Here is a 13,981-nt window from a genome sequence, read left to right as displayed (position 1 = left end):
CTCAGGGTCTGTAACTGAACAACAGGCAAACACAGACGCCGGAGAATTCGATGAGTATATGCCATCCGATTGCAAAATACAGCTGATATCCAATCACGTCCGGACAGACTACCAGTCGGTGCATAAGCTGACATGATGAGGAATACGATGATGGTATTTTTAAAGGGCTCAAATTGGCGGTTGTTAGTCAGCATGCCATTCCCAGAAGAGGTGTATTGTGAACGCTGTAGACTACACTATAAGAAGGCAAATAAAGCTGTGTATATAAAAGAGCCGATTGAACACGCCTCCTCTTACTCAGGCACCGCGAATGCTTTTGTGTATTGCCAGTTTCTGCACAGACGATCAAAATGTGAATTAACTCCTTTATTCAATGGCAATGTTTCCGTTATCTACACGGCATGTCTCACGATGAGAAAATGCAGAATGTGGAGAGCATGGCTCCTCAGCCTTGCCACGTATGTTAGAAATCAAGCTGGTTCTTTAGATACATAATGGCGATCTCATTATGGACAACGTCTGACTTTATGTATGTCTGCCTTGCTATTCCGTATACAGGGCAGTCGTATCCAAGACAGAACCGAAGAAATGTAATGTAAAGCTACAGTACTCGAGGACTTAGGAACTTAGGTACTTTATGATTTTATGTGCTTCCTGGCACCTTGCTGTCACATCCCTGACATGTTCCAGACATCTCCATTTATCACCAAAAAGCTGGCTCAGTAATGTAACTGATTTGCTACAGTAATCTAGAGTAGAAATAATTCATTTCAATTAAAAATACAATATGAAGAATTGTAGTCTATAAAATTGTTTCTCTACAAACATTTAGACATAGTGTCGAGCTGAGGCTTTATGACGAACAAAAAATTGACAAATACGCCACGAACAGTGAGCACTAACCTGGATTTTTTTTTACTCATCAGTCTTCTGACTGGTTCGTTGCGGTCTGCCACCATTTTCTCTCTTTTGCCCAACTTTTCGTCACAGAGTAGCACTTCCAACCTACGTCCTCAGTTATTTGCTGATTGTATCCCAATCTTTGTCTACACCTACAGTTTTTACCTTCTATAGCTCTCTCCAGTAACATATGAGTTATTCTCTGATGTCTTAGCAGATGTTCTATCATTCCGTCGTCTTTCTTTTCAGTGTTTCCCACACATTCCTTTATTGGCATATTCTGGGGAGAACCCCCTCATGTCTTACTTTATCAGCCCACCTAATTTTCAACATTCTTCAGTAGCACCACATCACAAATGCTTATATTCCCTTCTGTTCCCTGCATATTCTATTTGGCTCATTCCTAAGTGACTTGTATTTCTGAATTTCACTGATCGGATTTTTAATTCTTTCTTTCGTCGATCAGCGGAAGTATTTCTTTTCTTATCCACTGTTTCTTCGCAGTTACACTCCTTTTACCTACGTTTCTCTCTCCAAATTTTGCGACTGCCCCTTTCAGAGATGTCCATTACTCTTCAGCTGAACTGTCTGGTGAGGTATTTATTATGGCTGTATCTATAGCCTCAAAGAGGTTCAGATGTGTCTCTTCACTCCTTGCTACTTCCGTATGTCACTTGCTTGTGCACTGATTATTCCTGACCTGACCCTTCAACTTTAGCCAACTCATCGTCATTATTACGCTTTACAATCCAATATCTGAATTCGAAATATCTGCCTGTTAATTTAACTGAAATCTTCATGTATCTCGCAGCCTTCTCAAAGTTTACCTTCGCCTTGTGTGATTATTGTACAGTGTTTACGTTATTACCATCTAAAGCCTATTGCAGAACATATTAATCTTTCTCCGGTCTCATTCCTAGTACCAAGTTCATTTTTTTAATGTAAACCTATCCTATACGCCTTCCTGGACAACCACTTTCCAATCCTCCATGACTACAAGATTTTCATATACCTTTATTTACATACTGAATCATCCGTTAAATCCTAATATACTTTCTCTACCTCTTCATCTCTTTGCGACGAAGCATGCATGAAGAAACTATTATTGTCAGTGGTGGTTTGCTGTCTAATCTGATGAGAGCAACCCCATCAGTGGAATGTTCGCAGTAACTCACTCGTTGTCCAACGATCCCATTCATAACAAATTTTAATCCAGTAATACCATTTTCTGCATCTTTTCATATTACTGTACACTCATCTGACCAGAAAGCGTATGTCCTCTTCCAATTTCACATCAGTGACGCCCACTGTTCATTAACGCGCCTTAGCATTTCCGTTTTTAGATTTTCTAACTTCCCTACCATGTCGAAACTTTCGCCTTTCCACGTCCAGATTCGTGAAATGTTATTCTTTCTTTGATTTTTGAATCATTTTTCAAGCTCTCCTCTCATTTCGGAATCCCCTCCCAGAGATCTGAATGCGGTACTTGTTAGGAATGTTTTCCCACTGGAGAGGTCATCAGGGAAATTTCTCAGTTACAGGTCACCTGTCTTGCAGATACGCATTATCTGTCCTTAATGCAGTGGTTCCCATTGTCTTCTGCATCATCATGCCACTCAACATTACTGAGTCTTCCGCCTTGTAGGGGCAGTTTGCCACTCTAAGGGAAAGAGAGAGATCTGAAGCTCTGTCGGCACCTCCGCTCTCTTTGACAAAGCCGTTGGCAGGGTAGGGGTGACTTTACGCCGGATGTCTTCGCCCACTATTTCTGTAGAGTTTTATTCTAAATGTAAGCAGTGAGAACGAATCGAACACGGAACGAGAAACGTTTGGACTATTAATGAAAGACGCTACACCTAGACCATGGGTGCATTCCTGAAATTATAGCTGTGGACATTACGCTGTTATTGCCGTATAAAAAACTTCCTCTTAGTACAGCCTTTATTTGAAGAATACGGTCCCACAGCACGTTTCCGAAGCTACAGAGAAAGTAACTTCTGTTCAGGAAGGTCAATGCGAAAAGGTGAAAGCTCCTCGTATTTCTCATTCATCAATATGAATGGATGGCTGTATTCCTTTTCTTGTTCAACTTAAAACTCAGCTTCTTCCTCTATGCAGCTCCACAAGACTATGGCCGAACGACATACTCCAAGTCAACGCATATGCGACTGTTTCCTCTGTCAATCTATGTCATTACATTGCGTACATTCGCACTATAGTCATTCTTTCTGCAATTTCTCTGTGCATATGTTCATTGTGTCTCACTATGCCACCACATTTGTAATTGAATGAACAATTTTGTAAGTGCAGATCCACCTGGAGTGGATATTCTCGAAGTTCTATACTTTTTGTCATGTTTGGCACTTGGTGACGTATTTTCGTGTCGGCGAAAAGAGTATCATTCTTTGCCGTTTAACAGATTTACGTGTGCCATCCAAACTGTTAAATCCTTTACGTATAGATAACACTGACAAATTATCAAACGTATCTATTGTTACTGTAAAAATTTTCTGTATTAAGTGATGTTTTATGTAATTTTCTCCCAGAGACACTTGATCGGGAGCACTATCTACCTCGAATTTCTTATTTGGGCATTTTCATCTCTTTTGGTCAAAGAACCACTTTGAGAATTGCTAGACTGAGAAACGGAAAACAACGCTATTTTTTCAAGTACAGATCGGTCGATACAGTCCATCAGGACAAAATACCTTTCTGCTGAAGATGTCGCGTATGACAAGTTTTCTTAAGGTCGACTGCCTCGCCTCAGCTTTCATCTGACTCTTGGGAACGAACCACGCCTGTAGACTGCTTATTCTTAATTTGTTTAAATTTATGGTTAGGACCCATGTCGCAAGCCGCGCCTTTAAGACGAGATGTCCGTCTTGTGTGACACACAACGTGCCTACTTCATCACAACTGTAGTCGTTGAGGTACGCTCAGAAGTTATGGCAACTGATGACTCGCGACGCTGGTGAACACCCAGCTAGGTAACCCCGAGAAGACTTGCAGCACAGAAAGACATGGGATATAATTTGTGGCTGGCGGTGCTCACCACTCCCCGAGTCCCAAATGCCGGGTTGGCCAAATCCTTTCCCTGTATGCGAAACTGAGGCCCTGAGGCGGTGATCATTTGTCATGTCACAGGATAGATATCTGGATTATTGAATGCTGCGCACCTGAGCAGCAATTACCCACTTTGAAGAACTTCTTTCTAGTGACATCCTAACTCTCTCGAAATGCACCAAGCTTCAGATTTACTCGCATGGTTCATCTGCTAAAGAGCCGTCTACTATAATGCCAGTAAGGATAGGAAGTCGCTAACACAGGGCGCTTGTCAGCAGCTAGGACGCTTGCTCCAGCTTCACAGTAATCGTAACAACAGTCACCGCCTATTAAAACATGTCTTCGTAAAAATAGGGTCCAGATCAGACAGGGTACTTCACAGTCCATTGAAGGAAAGCCTACTCAAAACGCATGAACAAAAAAAAACTTACTTACTGTTCTGGGGAGGTGCAAAATGAATACGAAATCCCGACGACCTATCACTGGTACATGTGGAACCGACACTCTCTGTAGTGCATCTATTACCAGAGGTCTCTCATATTTTCACTGTTATGCGACCGTAACATAATCTTTTCACAGTGCTGAAAACGAAATTTACGCCATGTAAAAAAAGTGATAACATATCACAGTGTTATCAGTAGTAACTATCAAACAGTATACAATTCCGTTCATAGTTTCTAACTCTAATAAAACATATTTCCCTCTGTTTGTTGTAGTTTACGTGGTGAAACCAAAGAGTCTCTGTAAACCAACCCTGTCAGACTGTCCCAAGAACTAGGATTATTGCAAGTCTGTTGGTTCAGCTTGAAGAGACTGACTCCTCTGCGATTGGGTGAAGACCAGATGGCTGGCCTGCTGACTCAAGACATCTACAATATTCTGAGAAAGAAAGAAATCCCAAGAGAGTCAGAACTTACCTCTTTTTCTAGCAAAAAACTGGAGGAATCGACTAATCCTCTTTCAGCATTGTTTCTGATTGCTTCACGATATGCAGTAAACCACACCAGCATAATATTTAGGCGAGAAACTGATTCCAAAAACGTGTGTTTAAAAACATGGTTTTCCCTGTTTTTTTCTGTTGGCCTTGTAATAGTTTTATACTGACGCAATAAAACTGTAGTTTCATGTCGTCAACTGTTATCATTCTGTCGTTGAATACATTTCCTTACCTGCAGCTTCACATAATTACTGGCAAATTATGACTGTATATTAATCATACAAAACGCAATTCATCCATTCATGCTAATCTCGTACCTTCCCAATACCCAATTCCCGCTCTAACTCGTTGACTGGAACGACGACACCGGTGGACACATCAGAGACTTACTACTGACACAGTGGCTTGTCCTTGTCTTTCCTGGATAAAGTTTGAAATACTTGCAGCAAAGAATACATGGTGTCTTCTCTGGCTGTTATATATGGCGGCCCAAGGCGGAAATCAAAACAGTTTTATTGCAAGCTATGACGCAAAGGAATCTGTGAAATACCACGCCAAGACGCAAGTTTGCATTATCGCTGTAAAAAAAGTGCTCGCGTACCGTCTCAGTCTCTGGCTCCTATAGACTGAAATATAAATACCAAGGCGTGCTAAAAACCAATGCCTACGCATTATACATGTGAAAAATCTAAAAGCATTTTAAATACCATAAACTTTATTATCAATTTTCATATTCATTCTCCAATCTACATACTTATATCGCATCATTATCACCATAGCGACGAACAAATTTCTCCGAACGAGACACCAGTTTCTTGATACCGCCATTGTAGAATGCCTGACTTTGTTAAAAGAGCCAAAGCGTTACCTCTGCCTGCACTGCCTCGTCACTGTAAATGTGAAATCGCTAAAAGGGTTCTTAGAGCTCTGGAACCAAAAGAAAATCGGATGAAGCCAAGCCGGGAGTATATGGAGGATGAACGATGATTTGAGCCCAAGGTGTCCGACTGTCACAGATATCCTCATGCCAAAAGAAAGCGTGCTCCATGTTTGGGAGAACTCTTCCAATTCGGCCCGCATCTCGTGGTCGTGCGGTAGCGTTCTCGCTTCCCACGCCCGGGTTCCCGGGTTCGATTCCCGGCGGGGTCAGGGATTATCTCTGCCTCGTGATGGCTGGGTGTTGTGTGCTGTCCTTAGGTTAGTTAGGTTTAAGTAGTTCTAAGTTCTAGGGGACTTATGACCACAGCAGTTGAGTCCCATAGTGCTCAGAGCCATTTGAACCATTTTGAACCTTCCAATTCGTGTTTTCAGTTTTATGAAGGATTCCAAAACGCTGCTTCTCACTCGCCGACATAGCTATGTAGCACACAGCCATTCTACACGCTGCGTTTAGGGGACCACTACCAGCAGAGGATTGCAACTTGGGACAGAGAAACGTAAAAGTCGACTAACTAACATGCATGCCATGTAATACAGCAACTGGTACTCTGAACACAATGCAAAGTTCGTAAGCCTACCTAATAGCACGCCATCGCACATCACTTCTTTATCAGTAATATATTATTTCTTATCAAGTGCGAAACCATTTTGCACAGTAACTGTTAATTTCATTGATTGAAGTGATTTTTGATTTACAGACACTGACTTATGAATATTAGTTAGTAACAGCATTAATTTAGTGAACAAATGCATACACCTGTAACCATACTTGCACCATTGGGTCAATATGATCGCATAAGCAATTGGAAACATATCACACTTGTTTTCAAACCCGTTATTTTGGAACCTCATGCCTTTGTCCCTCGCAGTCATTATTATCCAGTGAAGTTCCGTTCAGTTTTATATTTACACCACATCACTATTTAAGAGTGGTGTTTCCACTGAGGATCACTGGGGTCAATATGACACCAATCTCAGTTTCTTTTCATATCTTGAATATAGCATCTCAGACATTGGGAATGTGACTTACGTTTTAACAGCTGTAATGTATGTTTCCATGTTAGTTCATTAAAATATTATTAATATACTCCGTGTAAATTTCTTGGGTTCTACACGAACCCAGTAGTACGCAGTGAAGCAAACACATTTGGGTAAGAGGAACTCAAGTCGACAAGCCACGAGAAGGGAAAAACATTTGGGAATTAAAAATGATCAGTTTAACGTTTTATAATTTCTGATAGCCAGCAATTAGAGGCGAAGAACGCTAGAAAGTAGAAATTTCGCTTGATGGAGGTAATGGAACGCTACACGATCGCTAACAGGGATGAAAAACTTCGTGAATCACGCTAAGACGACACAGTCCATTAAAATGCTCCTAATTGTACCGGAATTTATTTACCAGCTAAGCAAGACCATTGTCATTGTAGTTGTTATCTCGCTCCGTTATTGGTAAAGTTTTCCTTCCCTTTTTTCACATTACCGTGTTTCGAAACCAGGTCGGACAACTTTTAGATTACTAATAGAAGACTCCAACCCTAGATCAGAGGCGCATTTCTTTTTGGAATACACTTGTGTAAACTTGATGCAAAACGTTTGTTATTTAAATCGTTATCGATGGAATAGCATGCTATCCAGTAACATAGTCGTAATCAAGTCCTCGGTGTTTACTTGAGATTCGAAAAAAATGGCATAACCTGAGAGGAAAATGTCGTATACAGTTCTCGTCCAACTAAAGTGAGTAAAATGCGTGTTTTTGGATCTTTTATCGAACCAACCCGACTCTGGACACCAAAAGAATACAGAAACGTTGTGCTAGGTGCTTAAAAGTCGTCGAAGCACATACAGTGTGCAGAAACATTCAGGAAACACTAGAGTGACAGATAAACTTTTCTAAATAGCCGTTGGTTAAACGTAGAGAACCAAAGGTTATTCGCACAAAATGGCGGAAACGCATCGCTGTAATGAATCAAATATGTCCACCCGCATCATAACGCTAAATACATTCTGGAACTCGGCCAGGAGGGGCCAGAATTTTCCTTCTAGCATTATGTGTGACGGTTAGACAATCATGGGTCATGACACCGACACATATTTGCGATTTTGAGAGATGCAGTTACGAGGACTGTTGGGGAATCTTCGCTGTCACGTTATGATCTTCATTAGAAAGAACGGGTTGTTGTGCAATAAACGCACCTTAAATACATGGCCACCAGATTTTTGCTAAGCTTTGTCTCGGTGACCGATTATTGACACTATGTCCCACTGGAATTGCACTGTAAACGGGTGAAAATGAAGTAGTGATCTGCAGGCTAAAGGTCTAAACCTCGATAGCAGATTGCGACACCGTACTGACTTGCTGATGTGTATTGCTGTGATGGACTTAATGTAGACAATGGAACATCTCTGATGCCTGCATGCCTCCATGGTATAACATGTTTAACGTCCTAACAAGAGAAGAGAAAGTCCAAAGAATATTCTCTTTAAGTTTGTTGCCACTGCTTCAGAAAACCAAAGAAATAACAATGACGCGAACTGCCCTTTCATGTACAGGAGAGTTATTTGTAGAGGCATAATAACCCACAGGTTTTCAATAGAAGATCTCAATTTCGGCAGCCAAATATCTGGCTAAGTGATAATGGCGGCGGATGAAGTCGTAATTGCATATATTTTTGGGATGTAACTTACAATTCAATTCCGACAATCGCTTTGCTACATAAAGGTGAATCTTTAGAAGCTCTGGAGCAGGACTCAGGGAAAAGAAACAATTTCCACTTTAATCCCTAGATAATAACGCTCAGACAATAGCATGGAGATCTCACAGGATGTAATGAAGAGATAGATACTTTATTTGATATTCTATAATGAAAGGAAAGATCACCAGGCACTTTAATTTTTGCACAATTTCCTTGGACTTTAAACCATACCGCGACGGACTCACACTTATTTATTTTACGGGGATTCCTGGTCCTCACAACAATGGACATATTTGACGTGAAATAGGACCGACCAATCACCAGGTTGTACACCTCGTTTTCTTGAATGATGTGATAGGCAATATCTCTGGTATTAAAGGCTCCAGTCCTGCTATGGCCTTCACTGTATTTCCAGGATACAGTGTATCTGTTTCCCTATTTGTAGTTTTAAATCGTTGACGTGTTCTGGTAACGCCCCGAATTATAACCAAATAACGGGTAACATGATAGTGGTGCACAGGAGGTCTGATTTGCAAGGCGATTTTAGCTGTCGGGCTGGTCTAGTACCGGGATGGGTGAGTATCCGGTCTGCCGAGTGGTGTTGGCAAGCAGGGTGGACTCAGCCCATGTGAGACAATCCGAGGAGTTTCTTGATGGAGAAGTAGCGGCTCCTATCTCGTAAACTGACGTACGACCGGGAGAGCTGAGTGCTGACCACGTGCCCTCCACATCCGCATCCAGCGACGCCTGTGGGCTGAGGATGACACGCGGCCGGTCGGTACCGTTGGGCCTTGCAAGGCCTGTTCGGACGGAGGCAATTCTGAGGGAGTGGTACTATTACGAGTGCTATGGGAATTCAACTGTTAACTGCAGAGCTGGAAGCGGATGGGTCGAAAGAGTACACTGAAATGTGTGTCAAATGAGGTGATAGTAGGAGAAACGTGAGACGATATAGAAGAGACAGAGAATCCAGTATTGGAATCAGAATTTAAAAAAGCTTTCTAAGGCTTAAAATCAAATAAGACAGAAGTTATAGATAACATTCTAAAATCGTTGGGGGCACAAGATGACCGTCAATGTTGGTGTAGGATGTCTTAGATTTTCTATATATCATCAGACTTTCAGAGAAACAACATAAACACAATTCCGAAGGTTGCAAGAGTTGCCAAGAGCCAGAATTATCGCACAATCAGCTAACAGTTTATCCCATCAAAGTTGCTGACAAAAATAATATATAGAAAAACGGAAACGAAAATTGTGGATGTGTTGGATGATGTCCGGTTTGGCTTTAGAAAGGTAAAAGTGTGAGAGAGGCAGTTCTGACGGTGCAGTTAATAATGGAAGCAAGTGTAGAGAAAAATAGGGTAAGCTGTACGTAAAGACGGGTAATATATAATATGTAGAAGTGCTAGGAGGTAAAAATAAGAGTCGATTCGAAGACCAACAACGAATTGCTGGCTTGAGAGTAAATCGAATAATGACGGAAGCAATAGAAGTAAAGAAATGAGAACAACGAGCAACTTAAGACCAGGTTTGGAGACCACGAAGTAGATGAAGTTAAGGATCTCTGATAGCAACTGCTGTTAGAGAAACATTGAAAGCCGACCGAGTAATAGGCATGGAATACATCAACCGGTATTGGGAAAACAATAGAAAGTTCGTGGGCATACCTTTTACGCACGCCCTCGCACATCACGTCATTAAAATGGTTCAAATTGCTCTCAGAGTAACAACATTTGTGAGGCTTTCATCGGTCAATTGTGGAGATACTCACGACATGTTCGTGATGTTTGAGTAAATTACACATTGTGTACTGCTGGCTTCTCCCATCTTGCAGTCGTTTGGAATTTGTAGTTATTGTTATTACATGGTCTCAGAGGTTAATTAATTCACTCAGTATATGCTTAACAGTCTCTCCATTTTGGCTCAGTTAAGGGGAGCTGACCACTCGTCGAAGTTCTAGATGAGTTTCCAAAAAAATTTGGCCATGTCGATAAACCTCTCAGTTTCATTCTTATTCCTTTGCCCTGGAAACTGTTGGATGGCTTTCGTGCGCTTTTTGGGGCCCACACCAGTCCGCCAGTTGATGGTGTATTATCTTTCTAAGTGTTCATTTTAAGGGCGATGGTTGGTAAGGCGCCTGACATACCGGTACCCTGTCTATCAACTGAATACTACGTTCCATTTTATTGGTGACAACAGATCTGTTCGTCAAAACCTCGGGATATTTCTCAAAAAATGTGTAATAAGGCTATAGCCTGTTTCGAATTCAAGTGAGGCAACTGAATAAGAGACCCTGTCTCTACAACTGAACACACTTCTCCATGATGCTTATGGCCATACAAATGATATTTCCGCTCAGTTCAAAATTTAAACATAGCATCCTGATCAACAGCATTCAAAAGTCACCCCGCATGTTAAAAATAAATCGCACAGTGAACTCAATTGGCCGTGACCACTGCTAAATTCTTAAATAAAGCACCACTTTCCAGGCAACGGAAATGAGACCCCACTGACGCTCCGACAGCTAAACGTGCGATGCCAGGATACAACCCTAGAAACAGGTCCCGAAATATTTTCGGGGGCCTATAGTGACACAAACAAATGAGAAATGGTTTGAGAGCACGCTTCGATATTCCTAGTTTTTTTCTCAATTTTTTGGGGTTTATTTATTAATTCGTTTTAGACCAATATTAGATACTTATAATTGTGGCGTGCATCTGGCATCAGCTTTGATATCCTCTTTCTCACGATATAGGAAAATCCCTCTAGCTTGCGTCAGAAACGCCCCCTGCCCTGCTTGGTCTATATCATGGTGCACGTTGCCTATTGGGAGTTTTCCACCCACTAAACAAGTGTTAAGAACAACAGGATCATAATTCTTGTCACTAAAAAAAAACAAAAAAAAAACCTCTCAATATTTGCCAGCAACCTTTCTAAATCGTAACAGCCTTGTGGTTTATTTGCAAAGAGCTCTCGAGACTGTTCCACAGGATGCATCCCCTCTACAACAATGTTAGCAATCTCTAACTCAGGCATCTTAAAACATAATGCATTAACTAACTGACGTTCTAACCTCGACGAATCATGTCAAGCTTTCCCCATGCAACTGCTCATGGTAGACTCAGTTATTAACATGTAACAAAGATAAATCACCAAATAACCAACAGCCGTGTGTCTTAACAAGTTGTTATTTTATTCACATGATCTATTTCGGCATCTCATTCTGTCACCTTCAGGCCCCCGCACGTTAAAAAAAAGGTGTATATGTCAAGGTATACCACTTGTCGACATTACAGAAAATGAAGCGTAATAGTAGAAGTACCCAAAACCCACAAAATGCAACGGCAGCTTAAAGAAGAGCACCTGTGCAAACAAAGAACAACGTATAGAATGGACACATTGTGGTGTCACCGCCAGACACCACACTTGCTAGGTGGTAGCTTTAAATCGGCCGCGGTCCATTAGTACATGTCGGACCCGCGTGTCGCCACTGTCAGTGATCGCAGACCGAGCGCCACCACACGACAGGTCTCGAGAGACGGACTAGCACTCGCCCCAGTTGTACGGACGACTTAGCTAGCGATGAACACTGACGAAGCCTCGCTCATTTGCAGAGCAGATAGTTAGAATAGCCTTCAGCTAAGTCAATGGCTACGACCTAGCAAGGCGTCATAGCAATTGATAGTTATCGTATGAAGCATGTCTCATCAAGAACGATGTATACAAATGATGAATTAAAGTTAAGTATTCCAGAATCTACGTACTATTCTTTATAGCATTCATTACGTATCCTGTTTCAGACCTCACGCCATCCTGCGTGAGCTTATAGCGTGCATATCGGTCTCCTCAAAACCACACTGTGTCGGCACTTCTGTCGACACATCACACATACTGGTTAGTATCGAAACTAACTACTTTGTCATAACGGAGTTACGATAGAACGTGCCAGACATTACAAACAACAATTTAGACACTATAAATCTCGGATACACAAAAGAATATAGCTTGTGTAGTCTCTTTTTTTTAAAAAAAATGCCTAATCTCGAATAGATGAAAATAATCATATTTCTTAGAAAAAAAGTCCTCGTTCCAAGTAAAAGTCGTCATTTGACATATGAAGTACACAAAAGTGTGCGTATCTATCAACCAGTTAATATCACCACTTGTGATATGTCAGAAGTAGTTGTAAAAATGCAAAAAAGACACAATCAGAAGGAAACCGAACGGCTTACAAAGTACCAAGTGCATAACGGTAAGAAAAGACCTTATGGGGAATGCCCATAAAATGTCTAGAGGACGTGATGCTATATTTAAAATAAAAAACTAAAAACATTATACTTGTAGTCCCTTGAACATCAAGGCACCAGAAACGCACCCCAAACACCATATTAACAAAGCTGTGTCCCCCGAAAATCTCAGTCGCCTGTGTAATTACTTTTCCTTTGCGAATATAAGGTATTACATCACCAACCTATTTACAGAATGACTAAACCCGGCCACATATGCACTAACAAACAGCAAGCTGTTTCGCGAAAGGTGCTGTGGGAATGGGCCAAGCTAAAAGTGGGGTGAGTGAGTGAGAACCAGCAAGAACACAAAGATGAAGAACATATTGGTACAAAAAAAGGAGCGATATTTTTGAGCAGAGTAAGCGTTGTTAAACGATCTCACACTATAAACCAGTCATCGAATGGAGCAATAGAGCGTTGTAAATAGTCAGGAACATGAGGTGAATATTAAAACCAATGTAGTAGTATGAGACTACTTATGTCAGAAGTTTCGAGCCACATAATAAATCCTATGACTCAAAACAGTGGATCATAACTTACTCAAAAATCATAACTATCATCAGGTTCACGTCAATCAAAACTCTTGATAGTCAAAAAATTCGTGTATATGGTATGAACACAACCATAAATTTCTCCATAACGTTTATGGTGAAGTAAGGGTCACACAGCTACAACTATACTAAACAAATCGAAACCCAACTAATGAGACGCAAACAAAGAACACCGAATACATCAACTATGAACTGGGAAATATGTTAATTTAGATCTAAAAATGCACCAGGCAAAAAAAGGCATGCAAAGAAATCGATTACCACAAATCAAAGCGTAGGGGAACAACAACCACTTCGCAGTTTTAAATCTCAAATAGACATCACTATCATAAGGATAATCCTACCTTAGTTGAGAACCGGCTTACAAATGATCAGAGGCTGCCAGTAATAAAAACATGCGACATACTCATTGTATGGAGTATTGTAGAGGAAGATGCTTAGAGTTGCAAGAATGTTAAGAACTATGTCCCCCTGAAAAGGGGGTCTACAATATGTAACAGCTGGACGAGTCAGCACACTTCCATAATTAACTTGGGTTCATTAGAAAGTGGGCAACTACGTGTAAAAGAAGATAACATCTATCAGGCTAAAGAATACAATAAAATA

General features: G+C 41.0%; 1 protein-coding gene across 1 annotated transcript in view; it reads left to right on the top strand.

The window, feature by feature from the left end:
- LOC126236540 (uncharacterized) overlaps nucleotides 1-5,092 on the top strand; it is a 59,757-nt gene extending 54,665 nt beyond the window's left edge. The window contains exon 3 of the mRNA XM_049945918.1: nucleotides 4,680-5,092. Coding sequence (XP_049801875.1) covers nucleotides 4,680-4,741 — 62 coding nt within the window. The 3' untranslated portion in view covers nucleotides 4,742-5,092. The remainder of the gene's footprint in view (nucleotides 1-4,679) is intronic.
- Nucleotides 5,093-13,981: the final 8,889 nt, after the last annotated feature.

This window comes from Schistocerca nitens, chromosome 2 (assembly GCF_023898315.1).
Source record: "Schistocerca nitens isolate TAMUIC-IGC-003100 chromosome 2, iqSchNite1.1, whole genome shotgun sequence".
Classification (NCBI taxonomy): Eukaryota; Metazoa; Arthropoda; class Insecta; order Orthoptera; family Acrididae; genus Schistocerca; species Schistocerca nitens.
The sequence above is the reverse complement of the archived record's forward strand: the minus strand, read 5'-3'. Positions and strand labels throughout refer to the sequence as shown.